The sequence below is a fragment of the Notamacropus eugenii genome, chromosome 4 (genome assembly GCF_028372415.1).
Source record: "Notamacropus eugenii isolate mMacEug1 chromosome 4, mMacEug1.pri_v2, whole genome shotgun sequence".
NCBI classification, from domain to species: domain Eukaryota; kingdom Metazoa; phylum Chordata; class Mammalia; order Diprotodontia; family Macropodidae; genus Notamacropus; species Notamacropus eugenii.
The window spans coordinates 477,062,660-477,087,026 of NC_092875.1; the positions used below are offsets into that span (position 1 = coordinate 477,062,660).

General features: G+C 39.9%; 1 protein-coding gene across 9 annotated transcripts in view; it reads right to left on the reverse strand.

Annotated features, from left to right (window-relative positions):
* The window catches only part of MAST4 (microtubule associated serine/threonine kinase family member 4), an 816,735-nt gene that overhangs the window by 193,935 nt on the left and 598,433 nt on the right, over positions 1-24,367 (reverse strand). The window contains exon 1 of one of the 9 annotated variants that reach the window (XM_072606468.1): positions 5,838-23,551. The exons of 7 other annotated variants lie outside the window; for them this stretch is intronic. In XM_072606468.1, the coding sequence (XP_072462569.1) occupies positions 5,838-5,929 (92 nt within the window). In that variant the 5' untranslated portion in view covers positions 5,930-23,551. Of the gene's footprint in view, positions 1-5,837; positions 23,552-24,367 lie in introns of those variants that run through there. One more of the 9 variants, XM_072606470.1, reaches the window with a different exon arrangement.

Below are 24,367 nucleotides of genomic sequence, written 5' to 3' on the forward strand. Positions count from 1 at the left end.
AAGCAACTTGTCTGGGATCACACTGGCACTATGTGAAATAGACAGAACTTGGAGGCAGTTAAGTGGCACATTAAGTAATGCCAATTTGGAAGAGGAAGACCTGAGTTCAAATTCAGCCTCAGACACTTACTACCTTTATGACCCTGGGCAAGTCACTTAACCTCTGTTTTCCTCCATTTTCTCATCTGTAAAATGAGGAAAAGCCATCTATCTCTCCAGGCTTTTTTGAGGCTAAATGAAATAATCATTAAAGTGCTTAGCACAGTGCTGGGCACATTGTTTGTGTGTTTGTCCTTCATTTTTGAAGAAGACCATGCCATCAGAGAAATGATGACATGACTTGCACTGGACTTTGTTTGGAGTGAGGGAGGGCTGTGCAGGTCACCAGCCGCACTTCTCCCCCAGAGCCATCTGAATTCAGTGACCAGATATTCATCAGGATGACTGGAGATGACCCAGGATGCACTGGGAGACCTTGGGCCCTTTGCAAGTACTGACTTAGGGTGAGGCAACACCCATTCATTGAATAGGACTGTATAACATGGCCCCTTTAATGAGGTCAAGAAAAAGAAAGACCTCAGGCTGGGAGGGAAACAGTAACAGTTACTATTGATAATCACTCTAAAGCCAGGAGGGTTCAGATGAGTCCTTAGACAGCGCCCCGATGGAGTCCCAGTTTCAGAGTGTAGTAGGTTTAAGGAGAAGAGGAGAGAGAAGGGGAGGGGAGAAGAGGGGAGAAGAGAGGAGAGAAGAGGACCCTCCTGGCTTCACAGTGATTATCAATAGTAATAGTTGTTGTTTTCCACCCAGCCTGATGTCTTTCTGTTCTTGACCTCATTAAAGGGGTCATGCCCTGGCTTCTTCTTAAACAGTCCTATTCAGTGAATGGGCATTGGCCTCCCCCTAAGTGAGTGCCTGCACAGACCTTGGCCTAAAGGGCCCAAGGTCTCCCAGTGCATCCTGGGAACATAATAAGTGCTATGTAAATGTTAGTTATTATTCTTGTGGCTGTTGTTATTTCTCGCTTAGAGGATGTGATGTTTTTGAACACCTGGTTACTTTAACAAAAAAAAATAATCTACGCAAGACACATTTTTAAGTTTAATTTGCATTATTAACATGTTCGCCATCACTTTCTTAAATCTAGACAAAAAACAAGACCCAGTTGGTAGGATTTGGTGATTTCCTGGATGGAGATGCTCACACTGATCATTGAAAATTTAACAATCAACTTTGGTGAGAGCTGACTGCAGCGCCCCTCTGCTTAGAGGTCAGCTTTCTATACAGAGCACTACTCTGTATATTTGATAGGAGCCATACCCAGTGTTTACAAGGAGTTTATCTACTGACAGAGGGAATGTAATAAAATAATTAAGAGGAGACAAGAAGACATAGCAATGTGCAGAAAACATAGTGCGCCATGTCTCCTCTGCATATTGCTGGGGGAGGGGGGCACTTGGTGGACTAGAATAAAATAAACCATTAAATGTTGTAATTATTTTCTTAATGAAAATAATCTGCTGGTTTCACTCAGCATTCTTAACTTTTCCATTCACCACAGAAGAAATCTGCTCCCCAGAGGAGCAACTGAACTATTGAACTGAGGTTGCCCTGAGGGAGTAAGGTAGGAAAAGGGAAATGCCAACCCAGTTTTTAAAAAGAGAGAGAGCAAATGTTTCCAGTGGAATGTGAGCGCTTTGAGGTAAAACAGTGAAGGCGGTGGGGTGGGAGGAATGTGAAGTTTCAAGGGATCGACTCAAATGTCAGCATCAGTCAAAATCCAAAGAGCATGAAGAGTCCGACATGCCATCGCTGCACTGATGGACAGACAGGAAGTTCAGGCGCTGCACTCAATCTGAAGGCTCTAATCTGAAAGAACACACTCAAGCTTGGTGCTCCCATTTCCAAGGTGCCCCACCCCACAAGAGTGCCTGAAATAGCAAAATGAAATAGTGAAAGAAACCTCATTATGTTACACAATTCTGGGAGAGGAAATCTGGAGTTTCCAAAAATGCCTAAATAATTTGGTCTACAAGGGAGTTGGCATACCTTTGGTTAGGTGAAACAACTGGTTACCTGGAAACAAAATGTTCATTAGAGGTAAGTTCCACTGTAATAAAATTTTAAAGGGAGAGAAGGAAGATATCTCATTCCTTTGATTTAAGCGAGACAGTTTGCCCCCTCTTTCAGCTTTTATTTTTCTTAAGCTTATGAGTTCTTATTCACTCCCTCGAATTATGATTTCACTCTTAGTTGGTCTTCAGAAACAGGTGTTTATTAAAGAGAAGGCTAATATGTGTGGAGCTCCTTAAATTCACAATACTAAAAGGTACAATCAGTTTACAGTACAATATGAAAAGTGGTGTCAGGCAAAGATACTGAGCATTCTGGGAAAGAAACAAGATCTGGGTAGAAGAGATACACAAAAGGGTGGTGGCTGTCTGGAGAAAGATACCTCCAAATCCACAGGCAACATATCTAAGCCATTGAAAGAAAGGAATATTAGGAATGAGAGAGGTCTTTTAAAAAGAAGAGGTTTAGAAAACTTGAGGCCAACCTTTACCAAAAGTTGTCGAGATAGTAAGTTCAGATGTTACAACTAGGGAAACAGAAATAAGCTATCCAAGAGAAGAGGACAGCACCTGGGGAAGATAGTGTGAATACAAAGTGTCAAAATATAAATGTTTCATGAGTATTAAGGGTTTACTTTATGAATTATTTTACGAAAGGCTAGGCATTGCAGATTGTTATCTGGCAAAAAGCATGATATCTATATATTGCCACGGTCTATGGGATTAACTACCCTCCACCTTTCTGGACATACGTAATAATAAAAATGAATAAAGATACATATATGAAAGCAGGGCAGTCATTGAAGGAAATCACAGGTGGTGCAGTGGATAGAGTGTGGGATGTGAACTGGGGTTCAAATCCAGCATCATACACTTACTAGCAGTGTGATCCTGGATACGTCATTTAATCATGTTTGCTTCAGTTTCCTCACCTGTAAAATGAGGTGAAGAAGGAAATGGCAAACCATGCCGAGAAAATCCCAAAAGAGGTCATGAAGAGTTGGACAAGACAGAAAAAGATGAAACAACAAATAGTGGATGAAGATTTGAGGAAGCAGGTCAGATGTCTCCGTACTCTATAAATATCTAGAAATCCTCAGAATGTCTAGGTCCTAACACAGAACACTTACTAGCCAAAAAGGATTGCAGCCTGTAGATATCTTGCCTTTGGAGAAATAGAGAGACTGTATTATCATGCACCCATTATTATCATTATCATGCACCCATATGATCAGCTAGGTGGCACTGATAGAGTTCAGGGCCTGAGGTCAGGAAGATTTATCTTCCTGAGTTCAAATCCAGCCCTGGACAGTTACTATCTGGGTGGCCCTGGGCAAGTCACCTAACTTTTAACCTCAACTTCCTCATCTGTAAAATGAGTTGCAGAAGGAAATGGAAAACCACTCCAGTATCTTTGCCAAGAAAATCCCAAATGGGGTCATAAAGAGTCAGATAGGACAGGGGAAAAAAAGACATAATAACATTATCACAGTGAGAAGCTATGTAGAACTAAATCCCAGGAGCCTTGAAGGAAAATGAATTCACAAGACTCCAGGGCAATTTCCACCTAAACCCTTAGGCTTGATTTAGGTCTAGATCAGGGTGCAGAAAGAGGGAGCAGTATTCCAGTCAGTAGCAACTCTAAATAAGATATAGATTGCACTTAGGACTAAGGATCCCAGGAAGATACTATACATACAAACTATACATGGCAACATCAGTAAACTTCATTGGGCTTTCCTGGCTAGGACTGGAGATAAGGGGAAGGTGGACTGAGGTTATTCCACAGGTTTCAAACTAATTTAGATGTCTTGGTCCAACAAATAGTGACTTCAATTTCCCAGGGATGCCTAAAACAATGCAGTTTCTGAGAAGTCCCTAGGGCAAGAACTAGACTAAGTCACTTTCCTAAGTTTATAGACTTCAAGTTAGAAGGGTCCTTAGAGGTCACAGAACTCAGCTCCCTCATTTTACAGAAGAAGAGAAATCATATTAAGTGACTTTCCCAGAGTCACACACCTAATAAGTGTCTGAAACAGGATTTGATCTCAGGCCCCGATGGCTCAAAGCCCAGCTTCATCTACGGATCAGAAATGACGCCACCCTAAATGATAATCACTTGAAGCCAAGAACCAAAGAGTCAGGGAATTCAACGAATCAGTATGATACTTCCCTATCAAAAGGTGTGAAAGGGAGAACAAAAGAGCCTGCTGGTCTCCCAAGTCTGAGCAAGTAGACCTGCATGGGAGGGGGAGGGGAAGGGGGAAGTGCCACTGTTGACAGTGAACTAGAGCCAACCAAAAAATAGCTTTCTGACTCCAGCAGCTTAGTTAGAAGCACACGTCCACTGAGAAGGCAATAAGCTCCGAAGTTTCCTTCTGTTCGGAAGAGTGGCAGTTTCAACCCTGTTCCAATTTATACCTACAAGAGCTCACTTTGATGAGATGCTCAGTGGGCTGGATGCTTAAGCTGCACACCCAAACCGAAGGGGGAAAAATCAACATGTTGAAACTTCTCTATAAATATTACATGACAGAAGGACAAAAGCACAGAGATGTTATTTAAAAGTCCCAGCTTTAGAACTGCAGTCTGGCTGTGCTGGGAATCACAGAAAAGATAATGACGATTTTAAATCTCGCAGGGACATCTTGTGACTTTTTTTATCCTCTCCAAGAATAAAGCTTCCAATTGTACTGAAGCTGACCCTGTATGAATGAACGCTAAGAGGGTAACAAGAAAACTACAAACTGTATCTCCCCTGCCCCCATTGTCCAATCTGCATTTTTACTGTACAAGTTTCAGGTGTATTAATAAAATGATGCAGCTGAGGTTCCTGTCTGCTCCCATCATGCCCCCATCCCAATAAAATACCCTCTCTGAATACGGTCATGTACAGGATAACTTGAATTTATTAAATTCCAAATCTGATAAGCCTACATCCTGTTTTCTTGGTCACGTATTATTACTTTAGTGTGCATTCAAATGAATGAGCAGTGCCAGTTTTGAAGTATGCAAGTATCTGAATTCTTTGGTCCGAGTCATCAACAAAAATCAGGGCAAATTCCAGCTTTACCTTTCTACTATGTACATATCTTCGTCAAGAACAAAACCTTCCAAATTCCCCGGTACCCAAAATATCCCCTCCTCAACTCATGCCAGCAACCCACCTAAGTTGGAACGTCCTGCCACCTGTGGCATTAGCTTTACCTGAACTGGGAAAACAAGTCTCCTCTTTTCTACTCTTATGTCAAAGATGAAAATGCTACAAAACGAAAAGGCCAGCCTTGTATTCCTAACAATGTCATCAAACTGCTAAAAACAAAATGGCAAAGTTCTGCCAACCTCCCTCTTTCAGCACACTATGAGCAGGCTAACTTGAGCTCCGTCTATATAGGACATCTGCTTCAAATAAAGGTCAGATATCTGATCCAGGGAAGCCTCTGAAACGCTCCCCAAAGAGAATCCAAAGTCCTGATGTCTGGCTAGCAGATCAAAGGGGCATCCAGTGAGAGAAGGAACCTCCCGCCCTCCTCCCTCCTTTCTCCAGGCTGAGAAACACAACTGTGACAAGCACACTCCTCACGCCCCACGAGCAAACCTGTAACATGGCACAATACTTAAAGCTATCCATGCTTTCCTCCCAGCCTGCCCAACTTTCTTAAAGTTCTGTTTGGGGAATAAAAACTTCCTGGCAAAGCAAAGTAAGCTCGGACCTCGGAAACGAAAGCATTCACTGTCCAGGCAAACTCCAGCAGCAGTCTTTACCTTTGCGTTCGCCGAAGCCTGTTTCCACTCCTCAAATGAGGCAAAGTAAAGTTTGAGAGCACAGTCCAAAAATTGGGGTCAGACATATCCATTTTCCTCTCTTTCTCTTCGATCCACGGGAGGTTCAAGGCCGTCAAAAACAAAACAAGGGAGGAAAAAAATAAAAGAGAAAAGAAAAAAAAAAAGGAAAAAATCCCAATTATCTACTCCCTCCCTCTAGAGAAAAATAAAAATGCCACGCGAACTGGGATCTCCAAATCGACGTGGAGCGTCCCCCCGATCCTCTAATTAATATACAGCCTTTTCTCTAAGGTCCATAACTTGTTTCCTTTTTGGTCCGACCTCTCCTGCTATAAACAGTAATTACAAGAGTTGAGGCTCGGTTCTGCTGAAAATGCTGTCTGTGTAAGTGATTCAGCCCTAGGTACTTTGTCATCTGTTTGGCAGATACCATTCCGGGAGACTCAGAGGGGGGACAGAAAACTACTACTCTGAGTCTTCAGTGTCAGACAGCAAGGAGCTGAGCAGGAAAAGCTGCGCATCGGACGGGAAGAGAGCTCCCGGCTTCCTTCACCTGCCCTTTAATGAGGAGATCCACATTTTAAAAGAGACAATCTCTTCAACCCCCCACCCCCCCTTTCTCTTCCCTTTTAGGGGCAAGATACTTAAATCAGCTAATCTTTAAGGAGCCTTTTCCAGCACTGAAGCTGGGTACCACTCATCCTAGCCCCACTGACTACAGGGAAATCAGGATGGAAGTAGGCACGTTTGTATGGAGAGAAAGAAGAGACGAATTCCCTTGACGTCCCTAAGACGGTGTTCACTTAGCCAGTAACTGGGCTTGCGAGGTTGTGAAGGAAAACACCTCAGTAGCAGGGACTTATGGGAAACAGCATTCAGAAGCCTGCTTGCTCGTCCCACAGCACGTTACACACAGACATCTTCCTTCTCCTTCAGCTCCCCACCCCATAACAAAGAATGGATTATCCTCCCCCACAAAAAGGGAGAGGGAGGGAGAGGGAATTTTAGCAGGATACGCAAGGTAAAGCATTATTTCACCTGCAAAGGCAACAGTGATTCATTCTGGAGTGCAGAAGGATGTACCTCACAGACGCCCAGGGTGGCTCACAATTACAATCCCCTGGATGAAACCTGTGATGGGGTTTTACTAACCCACAGGCTGCCTGTTTCATAGGAAAACCGAGCAAATATAGTGCCTCCCATGTAGTGCCTGAAGCCTGAAAGTTTTGGTAAGCAAAACTTGGGTTTTCCTTCATACCAATATGATTACACAGAGTATAATTGTGAGTCTGTCATAAATTAGGTATAGCTTCATGAAATGCAACAAGTCATCTACCTAAAAGATACAAAGAGTAGAGATAGCTGAAGGTATTTTTAAAATAATATTTCTTCAAACTAGGAAGAAAAATACCATTACTTTGAATGAATAAGCATTATGCTGAGTTTCAGAAATGTGAAAAAAAATTATCATCACCTTTATATTACAGAAACTAGGGGTAGATTCATGAATCCTAAAACTGAAAAGGATCGTATTCATCCATCCTTGGTCACATCGTTTAACCTCTCAGGCCTCAGTTTCCTCATCTGGAAAATCAGAGATGGATGAAATGTCATCTAAGGTCTTTTCCAACTCTGTATCTATGATGCTATGAATCATCTAGTCCTGTCTCAACATTTTGCAACATGAGAAAACTAAGACTCAAAGGAGTAAGTGTCTTACCCAAGGTCACATGGGTAATTATTTGTAGACATAGAATGACAACTCAAGTTGCCCAACTCTCAACTCAGTTACTTCTTCTAGTTTATATGGCACACTGTCTTCTGGGTCTTCTGAGAGGGTCAATTATAGAAGCATGGGACAGGGGAGATGTTTGTCTTGTGAAACAGATCTTGGGGATTCTGTGGACTGCAATTCATCATAAATCAGCAGTGTCATATGGCAACCAAAATGCTGTTATCTTAGACTATGTAATATTCAGAATGAGGAAGGGAATTATTCTATGGATTCTCCTCTGGGGAGATCAAATCTGGAAAATAACATTCAGTTCTGAGAATCAAATTTTAGAAAAGATATGCCCTAAGTGTGTACAGGAAAGGCAGACTAGGAGAGAAAGAACAGAGAATATGTGAGACGAAGAACTAGGGAACTCCTGGTATGGAAATTCCCTCCACAGGTGCATATCACAATCTGTTCATAGCTTATAACGAAGGAGGGAAGGCTTAGAAGGGACTCTGCTTGCCGCCAAATATCTGAAGGGATGTCATGTAGATAAGGGGTTGGATTTACTTTGTTTGGTCCCAGAGGGTAAAGATAGAAGCAATGGATTAATTTCACCAAGAGATGGTTATCCAAAAGCAGAATAGCCTGCTTCAATATCCTAGTAGCAGATAGTCCTTCTCTCATCCCCATGAGGACAAAGGCTGGACTATTTGGAGGAGATATTGAAGAAGGAATCAACAGGTATGGATTAGACTACAACGTTTCTGAAGTCTTCCAACTCTTAAGAGTTTGTGTGTATATGTGTGAATATTATACATTCAGATGGCAATGTATATAACAGCAAGAACTTATGATTTTTTTCAGTGTGAGAATTCCCTTCACCAATTCAGACTACAACCTGATTGGTTTAAAAATTATCCTCTGAGATACCTGTGTTCGTCCTTCGTTGCCAAAGAAGACCAGGCCATCAGAGAAATAGTGACATGATTTGCACTTGACTTTGTTTTGGAGTGAGGGAGGGTTGTGCAGGTCACCAGCCTCACTTCTCCTCCAGAGCTATCTGAATCCAGTGACCAGATATTCATCAGGTGGTGCAGTGGATAGAGCACCAGTGCAGGAGTCAGGAGGACCTGAGTTCAAATCTCACCTTGCACACTTGACACTAACTAGCTCTGTGACCTTGGGCAAGTCACATAACCCTAATTGCCACATCCTGGGTCATCCCCAGCCATCCTGATGAATATCTGGTCACTGGATTCAGATGGCTCTGGAAGAGAAGTGAGGCTGGTGACCTGCACCAGCCTTCCCTCACTCAAAAAAAAAAAAAAAAAACAAAGTCAAGTGCAAGTCATGTCATTATTTCTCTGATGGCATCGTCTTCTTCAGCAAAGAAGGACAAACACACATGCTGCTTCTGGGAAAAAAAAAAAAAAAGCTCTAAGAGAACTGCCTGAGGCTCAGAAAAGTTATGTTATTTGTCCTTGGTCATAGAATTAGTAAATGTCAGATGCAGAATTTGAACAAGGATGTTCGTAAGTTCAAACCCAGAATTCTCTCCATTAGACCACATGGCCTCTATAGTAATGATAGTATAACAAATACAACTAGCCTTAATATTTTAGGAGTTACAAGGTGATCAACATGTGCTTTCTCATTTGACAGTAATGTATGTTGCTAAGATAAATTCACTGTATCTAGCAAAGATGAAACTTACTTACCAACTCCTCTCTCCTTGGTACCATCCATTAGGAGAAAGAAACTAGTAGAACCCAAATTCAGTTAGCCCACTTCATCTGGCTAGCCCCAGACTAAGACCAGACCAAGAGATCAAGCTCCACGTTCTATCCAACCATTATCTTACCATCCATTCTGTTGTCTCTGGCTTGGATCCCTTCCATCTCTTACACTCTGGATAATAGCCAAATAAATGTAATTGTTCCTGGAAAGGTTTTGTCAACTGGCTTCCCTATGTATCACCTTACTACCCCTGGAATTTCCCAGATATTCCCTTCTCTGACCACTTCTCCCATATATAAGTAAAGCTCTTTGAGGAAACGGCTCACTTCATGTTATATTTGAATCCCATCTTCTTTTGTGCCTGACACAAAATAAGCACTTACTGAATGCTTTTTCATCATTCAACCTAATTGTCATGCATTACAAAGAAAGTAATAGCATTCAGATGACTCATGAAAACAACAGAGACAGTAATATGTGCATAATGTTATTGATATAAAGAGATAAGATACAGGACTACTTTAAAATTAACAAATGGGACTTCAAATGTTGGCTTACTCACCTCTGCAGAGAAATACTGAGAACAAATTCACTCCCAGAACTTTGAACACTATTTCACAAAAAAAGAAGTACAGAGTAAGGAAAGAGTGATCTGCTACTTTGGGGAGCTCTTTGATCTTAAATTTTAATCATCTCGATGATAGGAAACATAATTATAACAACAAATACACTGGAGGAGCCCTTTATAGTTTCCAAAGTGCTTTCACACAGACTCTCTTCTTTGATTCTCACTACAGGGAAGGCATGGTTCTTGCCAATGAGAAAACTGAAAAACGAATTGCTCAAAGTCACATCGCATATGGTAGAGTCATGACTAGATCCTTGCAGTGATTAATTTAGGTACAAGCTAAGTAAACTGCTGGGTTTCACATTATAAGGCAACTCTAAAGATATCAGAAATAACAGCATGGGTCTCCCTAAGTCTTGACATGGTTTAGTGACTCAGCATATGGTAAATAGCTCTAGGCTTCTTGACTTATGGGCACTAGGTAATGCTACCTTCCTCAATTCAACTAAATTGAAAAAAAAAAACAAACCAATTATCCATCTATCTAAATGGCTACCTATATCATAATGATACACACTAAGGATACAACCACAAAGAAAACAATGACCTACCATTATTTATTAAGTGCCTCCTGTATGCCAGGCATAGGGTGAGGGGCTAGAGGTACAAAGAATAGAATAATCCTATTCTCAGTGTTGCCTCCGTTGGGTCCAACACTCTGTGACCCCATCTGAGATTTTCTTGGCAAAGATACTGGAGTGGTTTGCCATTGACAGGTGAAGAAACTGAGGCAAACAGGGTTAAGTGACTTGCCCAGGATCATACCTTAAGTATCTGAGGCTGGATTTGAACTCATAAAAATGAGTGTTCCTGATTCAAAGCCCAAGACTCTATCCATTACATCACCTACTTGCCCCTAGTGATTATATGGGTATCATTCCCTGCTCCCCATAGATAATGGTAAGATACAAAGATAAAAATGACAATAGCTGCTCTCAAAGGGTTTATTGTCTACAGGGGTGGGGCAGTAACATGTAGATTATGGAGAGAGACAATGGGACAGGATTGAAAGTGCTCTAAAAACTTGCCAGAAAAAGTGATTTCTTCTTGATTGGAACTATCAGGGGAAAACTTCATGGAAGGTAAATCTGAGCTGGGCTTGAATTAAGAGAATTATTTCTATATAGAGAGACGTCCCTGTAAAAATTTGAGGAATAAGAGAAGACAGGATAAGGTAGAAGACTGACTAGCAAAATGGAAAGGACATAAAAAATAGTGTAAGGCTGTCAAAGTAGACTTCAAGGCAGACTGAGTAGGGCCTTGAATGCCAGTTTTTATTTTATCTTATAGACTATAGAGAGCCACTGAAGACTTTTCGACCAGGGAGGGGAATGGCAGGATCTTAGCATCTTCCCCTAACGTCAACTAGGTTTGGAACCAAGCCAACCAAACTCAAGAATAGAGAGAGTACTGGGGAAAAGCATTTGACCAATGGGAAGCTACTGATGAAGTGATCCAATGTTTCCTTTCCTTAGGGATTCTTGTGCTGAAGTCTTACTAAATATCTCAGTGTGCTGTGGAGGTGTCTCTGTGTTCATGATATCAGAACACATGTTCTGGCCAGACTTCCAGTCCTGGTTAGGTGATCGGCTATATATTTGTGGCTAAGAATCAGCCTAGCTAAGAACAGAAAAGGTCATCACCAAAAAGTTGGCCACCAGGTCAAGAATATTTTTGGATACGAAATTCAAAATCCATGCCCTACTCCATGTATTCACAAGAGAATATGCATAATATCTGTCATATTTAATACTCATTTTATTAGTTTAAACATGTTGAAACTGCATCTTTATAAATACATGTAATCTATTATTTATGATCACACTAATTTGTCATAAAATCATATGATTTAGAGCTGGAAGGGGCTTTAGTGAGCATGTAGTCGAAACACATTTATCATATAAATGAGGAAACTGAGGTCCAGAGAGATTAAATGACTTGCCAAAGATAACACATCATAAAACAGCCAGAATGTGAATCCATATTTTTAAAAGGCCAAATAAAATACATTTTCAAAGACATTTTACTGAATACACAATGCAATAAGACTTTGTTAAAATTTCACACATTCCTTAATAAAGTAGGAGTAAAAAAGGGTTAAAGAAGTAAAGGTTAAATAGGGTTAAAGAGTAAAGAAATTAAAGGAGGACTAAGGAAGAATTACATTATTCATTCCTATAATTAAATCTAATCTAATCAACCCTCTTCATGGTATAGTAAATAAAAGTTGAACATGAAGTCAGGGAGACCTGAGTTCAAACCTCACCTCTGCCACACCCTGTCTGTCTGGCCTTGGGCAAATCACCCAACTTCTCACCATCCCAGATGCTTTAGTACAGTTTCCTCATCTAGAGTTCCCTATAACAATGAAATCACATTTGGACTTTTAAAAAATAATAACAACAAACTTTACCCTCCATTATATAGCTTAGAAGAATGTTGGGTGTATCAAAAATTCAGTTTGAAAAAAAGAAAGCACGTATGATGATCCAGAAAGACAAGTGAGGCAAGAGAGGACTTATCAGCTAAATCTGTAAGAGGAGTAAAAGGAGATGATAAATTCACTCAGTAGTTTGAGATAAGAGTGGGAGAGACTCTGAAGCATAATTTGTCATCCAACCTGTTTGACTTGCTCTAGGCATCTCTAATTCCAAAGGCAACAGAGTTGGTAAACACAAGAATTAAAACTGTCAGGTACTCAGAGTTTTCTACCCAAGAAATAACTGTGCTGCCAGAAATACAGAACAGTTAGGGTAAACTTTGCCAAGAATCCAGTGGCAGAAATGTAAAAGGTGGGAGTTTCTTATAAATTCTTCTTTAAAATCCTCAAAACCTTACTCATACGTCAACATACAAAAGAACTGTTCACATTGAGCAGTATTTCCACAACTGGATTCTGTTGTGAAAGGTGTGACTTGGGATCCTCTTTCACTTCATTCCAAATGAAATTCCTTCCTATTGTTTCCATGTTAAAAAAAGAAATGAAGCCAACAGAAGTTCAGGAGACTATTCTATTAAAATGCTGAAGCATGAAAGAGAAAATCGAAAGACGTGATGGTAAGCCCAACATCTCTCCCACTTCTTCCCCCCATGGGCAATGTTTGGCATCTTTTTTATCCTTATGACCCTCCCTCCCTTCCATCCTGAAGTGTTGCCTCCAAAATACCCCCTCTGTCCTTCCTGGCATCATTATTTCTTGAAATTTCTGGACATGCCTACTACTTTGAATTCTTTCCAATACCAGCATTTCCTGCACTGTTTTTCAGCTACACCAGTGCCAGAAGTCAACGTCCCAAACCTTTGATAAGTCTCAGATAATGTAGGGTCTCACACAGCTCAGTTTGGGAGTGAGGCAGGATTATCCAGCAGAGAGATAAGGGATGGTTTGCATTTTGGAGGATTTTTGGAGGAGCTGGTTGGTACAAGACTCTCATTAGGTATGCCATTGCTAGAAGGGTCTCAGAGAGTTCTGATATGGACTTAACTGACTTCTATCTTCCTCACTTCAGAGTACTCAGGAACTCTAAGAATGGACAGACTTCTCCAGGTATTCAGACTTATAAGTCCATTATAGTCACAACCGCCCTTTCTGAAAGTCTCAGAACTTCCTGAAACCATGAAGGTTTGGGGTAGAGGCTATTTTAACTGCAGCCTAAAAACAGGCAAATGGGTAAAAACAACGACAAGCACCTGCAGTTAGCTTATAAATGCTCTGTACATCCAAATATGTCTCATTTTTGAGAAAATCCATTATTTCAATGGTGTTGACACATCTTCCACACACAGGTAACAAACTCCACCTTGCCTCAGGAGTCTTCATGAGTTGCCATGGTCAAAGAAAATAGTTCATAACCTGGCGAGCAGTCTTCTGATGAGACTCTGGATTAAGTTTGGTTTGCCTTTCGAAGACAAATAGTCCACTAAAGAAACCATACTGAAAACATTCTCCTCTTGAATAAAATTCACAGAGTTCGTACTTCACTGATAGACACTTTCAAGAATTCAAGGTCATTTCCACACCACAATGAGACATTAGTGGATGACTTCAGCAGGGAGGACATCCCAAGAAGGCAAGCAAATTATAATTTTTAAATACTAGACAAAGAACCAAAAATATAGCTAAAGAATTAGCCAAGTAAAACTGAGGCAAGTTTTATGTATGAGGTCAATGTTGAAATAATTGTTCCGCAAGTGTGTTTATTTTACCATAATTTGGGTGGGAGGAAATACACAAATAGCAAATTGACTTGAGTTACTTCAAACCCTGGTCTGGTGAGAACCCTTGTCAAATCTGTAGACAACATGAAGCTGGGAAGGATGGCTCACACAGTGGATGACAAAGTCAGAATCCAAAAAGAGCTAAAAAAGCTAGAAAGAAAGTTCAGTCAAATAAGATCATAGGATCAGATGGAATTTAATAGGGATCAACATATAAAGGTTCTACCTTTGGGTTCAGAAAACCAATCTGACAAATAAAGAATGGGGAAGGTAGTGCGAAACAACAGTTCTTGTAGAAAACCAAACCACCACCAACACCACTTGGGGCTCTCAGGGGACTTCAATTTCAATATGGGTTTAACCATCAAGTAGTACTGATAGCCACTGTCCAGATCCTGCTGAACAAGAAGTATCAAATGCTAAGCCAGTCTCACACTTCCTCTGATGACTACAAGAGTCCTCCCTAGCCCTCCCCCTACTCCCAACAGAAAGGCTAGAGAAGTGACGTATTATTCCCTGTAGTCCTCACAGTATAGAATAGTTTTTTTTCCTCTAACTTCCAGCTTTTCTGTCTATCCATATAGATTCACTATCCAGGAAGTATAGATTATTATGGATTTATCCTAATAGAATCAGCTCCTAAGTTCCCTTTCCTTCTTAGCATTGATGTATTTCACTAAGCCCCAGTTACATGACCTTGGTATAATACAGGGATTCTTAACCTTCTTGTGTGTATCATGGACCCCTTCTCAAAATGCTTCTAAATGAATGAAATACATTGCCTAGGATTACAAAGGAAACCAATTATACTGGAATATAGCTATTAAAATAGAAAAGATAGTCCATGGACTCCAGGTTAAGAACCCCAGAAATGGGAGTTGAGCTTCCCATGGGAAGAACCAAAAAAAAGAACCATTTTACTGTTGGCATAGGATCAATGCATCATGAAATAGCTGCCATTCAGTTGCACTCCTACTGTTCCCACATATATATCACTGTAAACTTAGGAATTCTAGGGAAGACAGAGCATTGCTTTTCATCTTCCATAGCTACTCCTAGAGAGGGCAAATACAATTCAAAACTGACATTTGACACACATCTTGTAGGCAATCATTAGCTGAACATTCAGAAACTCTGGACCCAAAATCATTGATATATGAGGCTTAAAACCAAGATCTATTGATACTCAGGAGAAGATGATTGCCCCCACAGCTGGGGTTATTGATGCCCTCTCACCTTGGCATCTCTAACCTTACAGGCAACATAGAGGAAGGGTCATGATCTGGCAACTGATTGGATATGAGGGTGAAGAGTCTAAGGATGTGAGTTTATGAACCTGATGGATAAGAATGATGGTGAAACTCCTAAAGAAAAGGTCTGGGAGGGAAGCAGAAAACTGGGAAGAAATTTTTATAACTAGGGTCTGTGATTAAGGCCTGATTTCTAAAATATATAGAGAACTGAGTCAAATTTACAAGAATACAAATCGTTCCCCAATTGAAAAACGTTCAAAGGACATGAACAGGAAGTTTTCAGCAGAAGAAATTAAAGCTACTTATAGTCATATGAAAAAATGCTCTAAACCACTATTGATTAGAGAGATACAAATCAAAACAACTCTGAGGTACTACATCACACCTATCAGATTGGCTACCATGACAAAACAAGAAGATGACAAATGTTGGAGAAGATGTGGTAGAGTTGGACCACTAATTCATTGTTGGTGGAGCTGTGAGAGCTGATCCAACCATTCTGGAGAGCAGTTTGGAACTATGCCCAAAGGGCTAAAAACAATGTGCATACCCTTTGACCCAGTAATATTGCTTCTAGGACTGTATCCCAAAGAGATCATAAAAATGGGAAAAGGTCCCACATGTACAAAAATATTTATACAGCTCTCTTTGTGGTGGCCAAAACTAGAAATCGAGGGAATATCCATCAATTAGGGAATGGCTGAATAAATTGTGGTATATGAATGTAATGGAATACTATTGTGCTATAAGAAATGATAACAGGAAGTCTTCAGAAAAGCCTGTTAAGACTTACATGAACTGATGCTGAGTGAAATGAGTAGAACCAGGAGAATATAATAGACAGTAACAGCCACAGTATGCGAGGACTATTTCTGATAGACTTAGCCCTTCACAGCAATGCAAGGATCTAAAACATCCCCAAAGGACTCGAGGCAAAATGCCATCCATATCCAGAGAAAGAACTATGGAATTGGAACGCAGAATGAAGCAGACTATTTTCTCTTGGGTTGTGTTTTGGTTTTTCTCATGGTTTCTCGTGTTTATTTTGATTCTTCTAGGCAACATGACTAATGTGAAAATGTATTTAATAAGAATGTATGTGCAGAATCCATATAAAAGGGTATGTGCCATCTTGAGGTGAGAGGGGAGAGGAAGGGGAAGAAAATTTAAGATTTATGGAAGTGATTGTTGAAAACTGAAAATAAATAAATTAATTAAAAAAAAAAAGGAAAGGTCTGATCATGCTAATCATCTACTCAATAAACTCCAATGGTTCCTTCTTCGATGTAGGAGCAAATACAAACTCTTCTTTTTAGTATTTAGAGCCCGTCACAATGTACACAATGTAACTTTGTCTAACCTTTTCAGCCTATTATATATTATTCCCTATCATGAACCCAACAATTCAAACAAACTGGACTTTTTCCAGTGTTCTTCATACAAAACAAAACCTTCACTGTGCCCTTCATAGTGTAGCAGATAGAATATCTGCCTGGAATCAGAAAGACGAGTTCAAATGTGGCCTCAGACACTTACTAGTTGTGTGATCCTGGGAAAGGGACTTAATTTCTGTCCACTTCAATTGTAAAACAGGGCTAACATATAGCATGTATATCACATGGTTGTTATGACAATCAAATGAGATAATACTTATAATGTGCTTAGCACATTGCCTAGCATAGTGCAAGTGCTTAACTTCTCCCTTCCTTCTTTCCTTTGTTGCTTCCTTCCTTCCTTCATTCCTTCACTCCCAGGTTGTTTTTCATTCTATGAAAAGTACTCCTTTTTTAATTCCATGTCTTATAATCCATGCTATTGGTGCTGTTCAGTTGTGTCTGACTCATCACAATGCCATGGACCATATCACACCAACACTGTCCATGAGGTTTTCTTGGCAAAGCTATTGGAGTGATTTGCCATTTCCTTCTCCAGTGGATTAAGGCAAACAGAAGTCAAATGACCTGCCCAGGGTCACACAACTGGTAAGTGTCTGAGGCTGCATTTGAACTCAAGTCTTCCTGACTCCAAGCCCAGCCCTCTATCTACTGAGCCACCTAGTTGCTTATATCTCATAGTTTCCTTTAACATTCAACTCCAGTGCCAACATCTATAGGAGGTCTTTCTTGATCCTCTTCCTCAGCTATTAGGATCTTGCTACACCCCTCAAATCCATTTATTTATTTTACATATATTTAAGTATGTGCACATTGTGTCCCCCAATAGAAAGGGTAGGGACTGTTTAAGTTTTGCTTTTGTATCCCAAGTACCTAGCAAATAGAATTTGCTTAATAAAACTTGTTGGGTGACTGAGATCTTGCCACTGCTTTGCACGAATCCCTGTACCAAATTCCCCTCTCTTGCTGCCTACCAGCAGACAAAGCCTTCTGGTGACTCACAATAGAGAGAGGGGCAGAGGAGTATTAACTCCATCAGTCAGTGGAGGCAGCCAAGTTAAACAAGTATGAAAGAAGGGTAGAGTACAGAAGTCAGAAAGTGGACAAACCATTGTTCAGTTCCAGAATAGGGTCCAGGGGTTGGGAGAGGGGTTGAGGGCACATTGTAGAAAGGACACAGATAAGATAAAGCATCCAGAAAAGGTTAGCCAGAACTGTGAAAGAATTGAAGACTAGGCCTTTCAAGGACTAGCTAAAGGACCTGAAGATGCTTAGCCCAGGGGAGAAAAGACACAGGCATACCTTCCCAATCCCCTACAGGGGTGGGGGGGCTGTCATGTTGAAGGGGGATTAGATTTTTTTTTGCTTGCCCATTCACCTTCTCCCACCCCCATCCCAACCTCACACTAACAGAACTAGGAATCATGGGTAAATGTTGCAGAGGAAGATTTAATATAAACATAATACTTCTGAAAGATTACACCTCCAAAATGGGAACGGACAGCCTCAGGTTGGACTCTCTTACTGGTGGTTTTCAAACCAAGGCTGAATTACCATTTACCCACAATATTTTGTAAAGAGATTTTTGGCTCAGCTGTGAGTTGGACTATCTGGCTTGCTTGTCCTTTCTAACTTTTATGTTTCATGATTCTCTAAAGATTTTGCTGAATAGTTCTGAATACTGGTGCCTCAGAAGAAAGAGGGGATACTGGCTCCAAGTATCTAAGCAAAAAACAATCCCTAAACCTCATCAATTGATAATATAAAGAAAAGGAAAGCAATCATCATGGGTTAAATAAAAGACATTTTCAAGGAAAAAACAATTTGTTCCTCTTTTCTGAGGAATAAAGATCATCACTACCTGTAAATGATTGGGTAAAGGCAGGGATGTTTTGCTACAAAAAAGCGCAGGATGAAAGACGATATCCAGAAAGAACAAGGAATTCAGCGATTTCACTTGGTCCCATTAAGATTCTAAGAAAGTAAATAAGAGGGAGATTGTAAATATGAAGGAAAATGTGAGGCGGGGTACAATAGTAGAAAGAGGGCTGGGTTGGGAATCAAGAAAACATAGATTCAACTCTCTCTTTCCCTAAATAGAGATAATAACAATAGCAGTCACATAACTCTTTAAGGCTTACAGAGTACTTTACAAATATTACCTCGCTTCTATAAGATTATAAGTTATAGAGCCCAGATCTACCAACTTTGGCAAAGAAAATTCCCTACATTGATGTAATCACTGGTCTTATCACCACATATTTTGTGATTCACTGATGACTTAAAAAAATTCCCTGAGGAAAAAAATGAGATATAGAGCAATTTCTGTGAAATTAGTAATTCCTTGACCTTCGTGTTATATAAACATACTAGAAATGTCATGGTAAATCCTTGTGGCTCAGTCCACATTTTTCAGTACTTGATATGAAGCTATAATAAGGATGACAGGAAAGTTGTAGAGGTCAACTCTATGTGGTTGTCTAACAGAATGAGGGGCAGGGGAACTCACCTGGTATCATCCAGGGCACCTCTCCCTTAAATGATGAGAGGGACATGTGCTCATAGAATAAAAAGACCTATTAAGTTCAAACAAGTGTTATTTTCCATTTGGGTTTCCTGTCTTTGGAAGATTCTTCTGGTTTCTGAACTATCTGTAAGCTGACTTGCTTATATTTAACTCCCTGGACATCAGAATCCTGTTTAATAATTTTTGATATCAGAAATGAATAAAAGTTAGAAAGAATGCAAACACTCAATTCTTTTTTTTTCAGGCAATTGGGGTTGTGACTTACCCAGGGTAACACAGTCAGTAAGTGTTTGGAGGTTGGATTTGAACTCAGGTCCTCCTGACTCCAGGGCCTGTGTTCGATCCCTTGGACCATCTAGTTGCCCTAAACACTCAGTTCTAAAAGAGAAGTAGACAGAAGGCAGGAACTGGAAGTCAGAAAGACCTAAATTCCACCTCTGGCTGTTTTCTACAAAATGGGGAAAATATAACCTCTCTCATTGAGTTGCTGTGAAACTCCAATGCTATAACACTATGCATACTACTACAATGCTATGTGTATATATATATATATGTACATTTATTATACATTATACATGATACTACATATAAAATGTTGAGAAAAATGCAAAGTGCTATATAAATGTTAACATTTATGACAATAAAAGAAAGGACTGTAATAATAAATACTACATTGTTTATTATTAGATTCATGCACGTCTTGTTTACTGACCTTAGAGGTGTGTATTCAAGCTCTATTATTTCTTCAAAACCTTGTACAGTGACTCAGATGGTTAGAGGGCACTGTGGATTAGAGCACCTAGGCCTGCAGTCAAGAAGACTAATTTTCCTGAGTTTGAATTTGACTCAGATATTTACCAGCTGAGTGACCCTGGGCAAGTCACTTAACCCTGTTTGCCTCAGTTTCCTCATCTGTTAAATGATCTGGAGAAAGAAATGACAAATCACCCAGTATCTTTGGCAAGAAAACCCCGAATGGGGTCATGAAGAGTCAGACACAACTGAAAAACAACTGACCACACACACACACACACACACACACACACACTCACAAATGAAAGTTAAAACTATCTTTTGCCCCTTTTTATATGCCCAGGGCACATAGTAGGTATTTAATACATGTTCATTGATAGACTGAGCAATAGAGGAATTGGACATATGATTTACTATTGTCATCACCATATTTGTATAAGGTTTTCTTGGCAACAACATGCTTTCACATACTTATCTCCAACCTAATCCTCAGAACAATACTGTGAGGTAAGAAGGGCAGGTACTCCTATCACCATTTAACAAAATGGGTCAGTGTGGTTATATTTAGGTAGGCAGCTACCAAGACTGTTCTGTAATACAAGATAAAGGTTAATTGATCTGGGTGCAGGGAGTTTCCTATTTTTTTTCCTGGTCACTTTCCTATAACTGAAGAAAGTGATCATATTAGAAGTAGAGTAAAAGATCTTTATAAAGGAGCCATACATGATATATTCATGTAAGAGGAGGGACATATACTCACCACCTTCTCTAATGACCAGAATTTTTATTTTCCTAATGTCAGAGATCAAATCCTGAGAATATCATGTCAGTAAAGAGAAGCAATGTTCTTGTCAAATTAGTCCCATAAGCAAGCTAAAAAGACCAAGTTATAAACCTTAAAAGAAACTTTCCAGAGGTGACATATTTGGTGAAGAAGTCTTCATTGCTGTAATCTGGCTATTCTCAAATCTCTGAGAACTGCATAACACCATCAATTGTTTATAAACTTTGGAATGTATACAAGCTATCCTTCCTAAAACTTGCCCGATATAGTTTTCTGTCATATAAAATAATACTATTTAATCACTGCATCAGTCTTGTAAGCAAGTGAGAAAAATTCACTAAAAAATAAAAGAAATATCCTGATCTCTTCCTTGGAGTGACATAAAAGGAGAAAAATATTCCAGTTTGTTAGGTCACCAATCCTTCTGCATCTATGTCCTGTAGATATTTGCAAAGCTGATTGAGTTATGAACACATGCAGTGTTTTGTTCCTAGACAGACATAAAATTATATTCCATTATTCATGTAATGGAATAGTCAATGTGTAAACATCTCTCTCCTTCTCCTGGGCCTCTCTATACTCTGAGGTATAACAATACTAAAAATTAGGCCAATTAATAACCCCACAACGGCCTCTAAGTGTTCAAGTGAAAGGAAGAGTCAATTGAGTTAGTAAATATCATTGTTGTCTCATTTTAAGAAATTGTCATAGCCACTCCAACCTTCAACAGCCACCTCCGTGCCTCCTACCTCCACTCCTGATCAGGGAGTAGCCATCAACACTGAGACAAGACTCTCCATTAGTGAAAGGATTATGACTTGGCATTTTTTAAACAATAAAGTATTGTTTAATCAAGGTATATACATTTTTAAGACATAATACTATTGGGGTGGAGTCAAGATGGGAGAGTAGAAAGATACACGTACTCTAGCTCTTCCTCCACAGCCCATAAAATACCTGTAAAGAAAGACTCTCAACAAATTCTAGAGCAGCAGAAGCCACAGAACAATGGAATGGAGATTTCCAGCCCAGGGTGACGTGGAAGGCCAATGAGAAAGGTCTGTCGCACCAGATGTGGAATGGAGCCCAGCCCAGCCCAGCCTTGTCCCTGCAGCACTTGGAGGAACAAGACCACAGCAGGCTTTGGGATGGAATTACCAACAGGAGCAGTGGTTCGTAGATCCCTTAACCCACAGGCACCAAAGGTCACAGAGAGGGCTTTTTAACCAGAGTGAGAAGGGTGCAGGGACCTCCCCTAGCCCTGGCTCCAGGCAGCACCCAGTGTCCATTGTTGGAGCAGCTCAGCTTAAAGGTCTTGGGGGAATTGAGCAACTGATCTAAATCTCAGCCCTGAGCACGGTCCTGGGGTATGGGGAAGCTGGAGACCCCTGAGGAGTAAACTCCTCTCTCCCTTGATTGTGCCACCTTGAAAGAACTGAGAACTTACAGGTCCCCAGAGTATACCCTATTCTTGACAAAGGACCCAAAAGTCAAATAACTCTTTGGGAAAATGCTCAAAACAAGGGAAAAAAATAAGACTATGGAAAGTTACTTTCTTAGTGAACAGGTATTCTCTCCCATCCCTTTGGATGAGGAAGAACAATGTTCATCATCAGGGGAAGACATAAAAATCAAGGCTTCTGCATCCAAAACATCCAAAATAAATAGGCAATGGTCCCAGGTCATGGAAGAGCTCAAAAAAGATTTTGAAAATCAAGTAACAGAGGTGGAGGAAAAACTGGGAAGAGAAATGAGAGTGATGCAAGAAAATTATGAAAAGTGAGTCAACACCTTGCTAAAGGAGATGCTGAAGAAAATAACACCTTGAAAAATAGGATAACTCAATTGGCAAAAGAGGTCCAAAAAGCCAATGAGGAGATGAATGCTTTAAAAAGCAGAATTAGTCAAATGGAAAATGAGGTTCAAAAGCTCACTGAAGAAAATAGTTCTTTAAAAATTAGAATAAAACAGATTGAAGCTAATGACTTTATGAGAAACCAAGAAATTACAAAAGAAAACCAAAAGAATGAAAAAAATAGAAGATAATGTGAAATATCTCATTGGGAAAACAACTCACTTGGAAAATAGATTCAAGAGAGGCAATTTAAAAATTATGGGACTACCTGAAAGCCAAGAGCCCAGACATCATCTTTCATGAAATTATCAAGAAAAAGCTGCCCTCATATTCTAGAACCAGAGGACAAAATATATATTGAAAGAATCGACTGATCACCTTCTGAAAGACATGCAAAAAAGAGAAACTCCTAGGAATATTGTAGTCAAATTCCAGAGTTCCCAGGTCAAGGAGAAAATATTGTAAGCTAGAAAGAAGCAATTCAAGTATTTTGGAAATACAATCAGGATAACGCAAGAACTAACAGCTTCTACATAAAAGGATCAAAGGGCTTGAAATATAATATTTCAGAAGTCAAAGAAACTAGGATTAAAACTAAGAATCACCTACCCAGCAAAACTGAGTATAATACTTCAGGGAAAAAAAAAATAGTCATTCAATGAAATAGAGGATTTTCAAGCATTCTTGATGAAAAGACCAGAGTTGAAAAGAAAATTTGACTTTCAAACACAAGAATCAAGAGAAGCATGAAAAAGTAAACAGGAAAGAGAAATCCCAAGAGATTTACTAAAGTTGAACTGTTTGCATTTCTACATGGAAAGATAATATTTGTAACTCCTGAAACTTTTCTCTGTATCTGAGTAGTTGGAGGGATTACACACACACACACACACACACACACACACACACACACACACACACACACACACACACACACACACATATATATATATATATATATAGAGAGAGAGAGAGAGAGAGAGAGAGAGAGAGAGAGAGAGAGAGAGAGAGAGAGAGAGAGACAGAGAGACAGAGAGACAGAGAGACAGAGAGCACAGGATGAGTTGAATAGGAAGGGATCACATAAAAAAATAAAATTAAAGGATGAGAGAGGAATATATTGAGAGGAGAAAGGGAGAAATGGAATGGGGCAAATTATCTCTCATAGAAGAGGCAAGAAAAAGGTTTTCCAATGGAATGGAAAAGTGGGGAGGTGAGAGGGAAAAAGTGAAACTTACTCTCATCACATTTGGCTCAAGGAAGGAATAACATGCACACTCAATTTGGTACGAAAATCTATCTTGCTCTACAGAAAAGTAGGGGAGAAGGGAATAAGCAGGGTGGGGGGGAGGATGGAAGGGAGGGAAAATGCGAGGAGGGAACAATTAGAAGTAAACACTCTTTGGGAGGGACAAGGTCAAAAGAGAGAATAGAAGAAATGGGGGGGCAGGATAGGATGAAGGGAAATATAGTCAGTGTTACACAACATGACTATTATGGAAGTTATTTGCAAAACTACACGTACATAGTCTATATTGAATTTCTTGCATTCTTAGTGGGGATGGGTGGGGAGGGAGGAAGGAAGAGAAGTTGGAACTGAAAGTTTTAGGAACAAATGTTGAGAAATGTTTTTGTGTTCA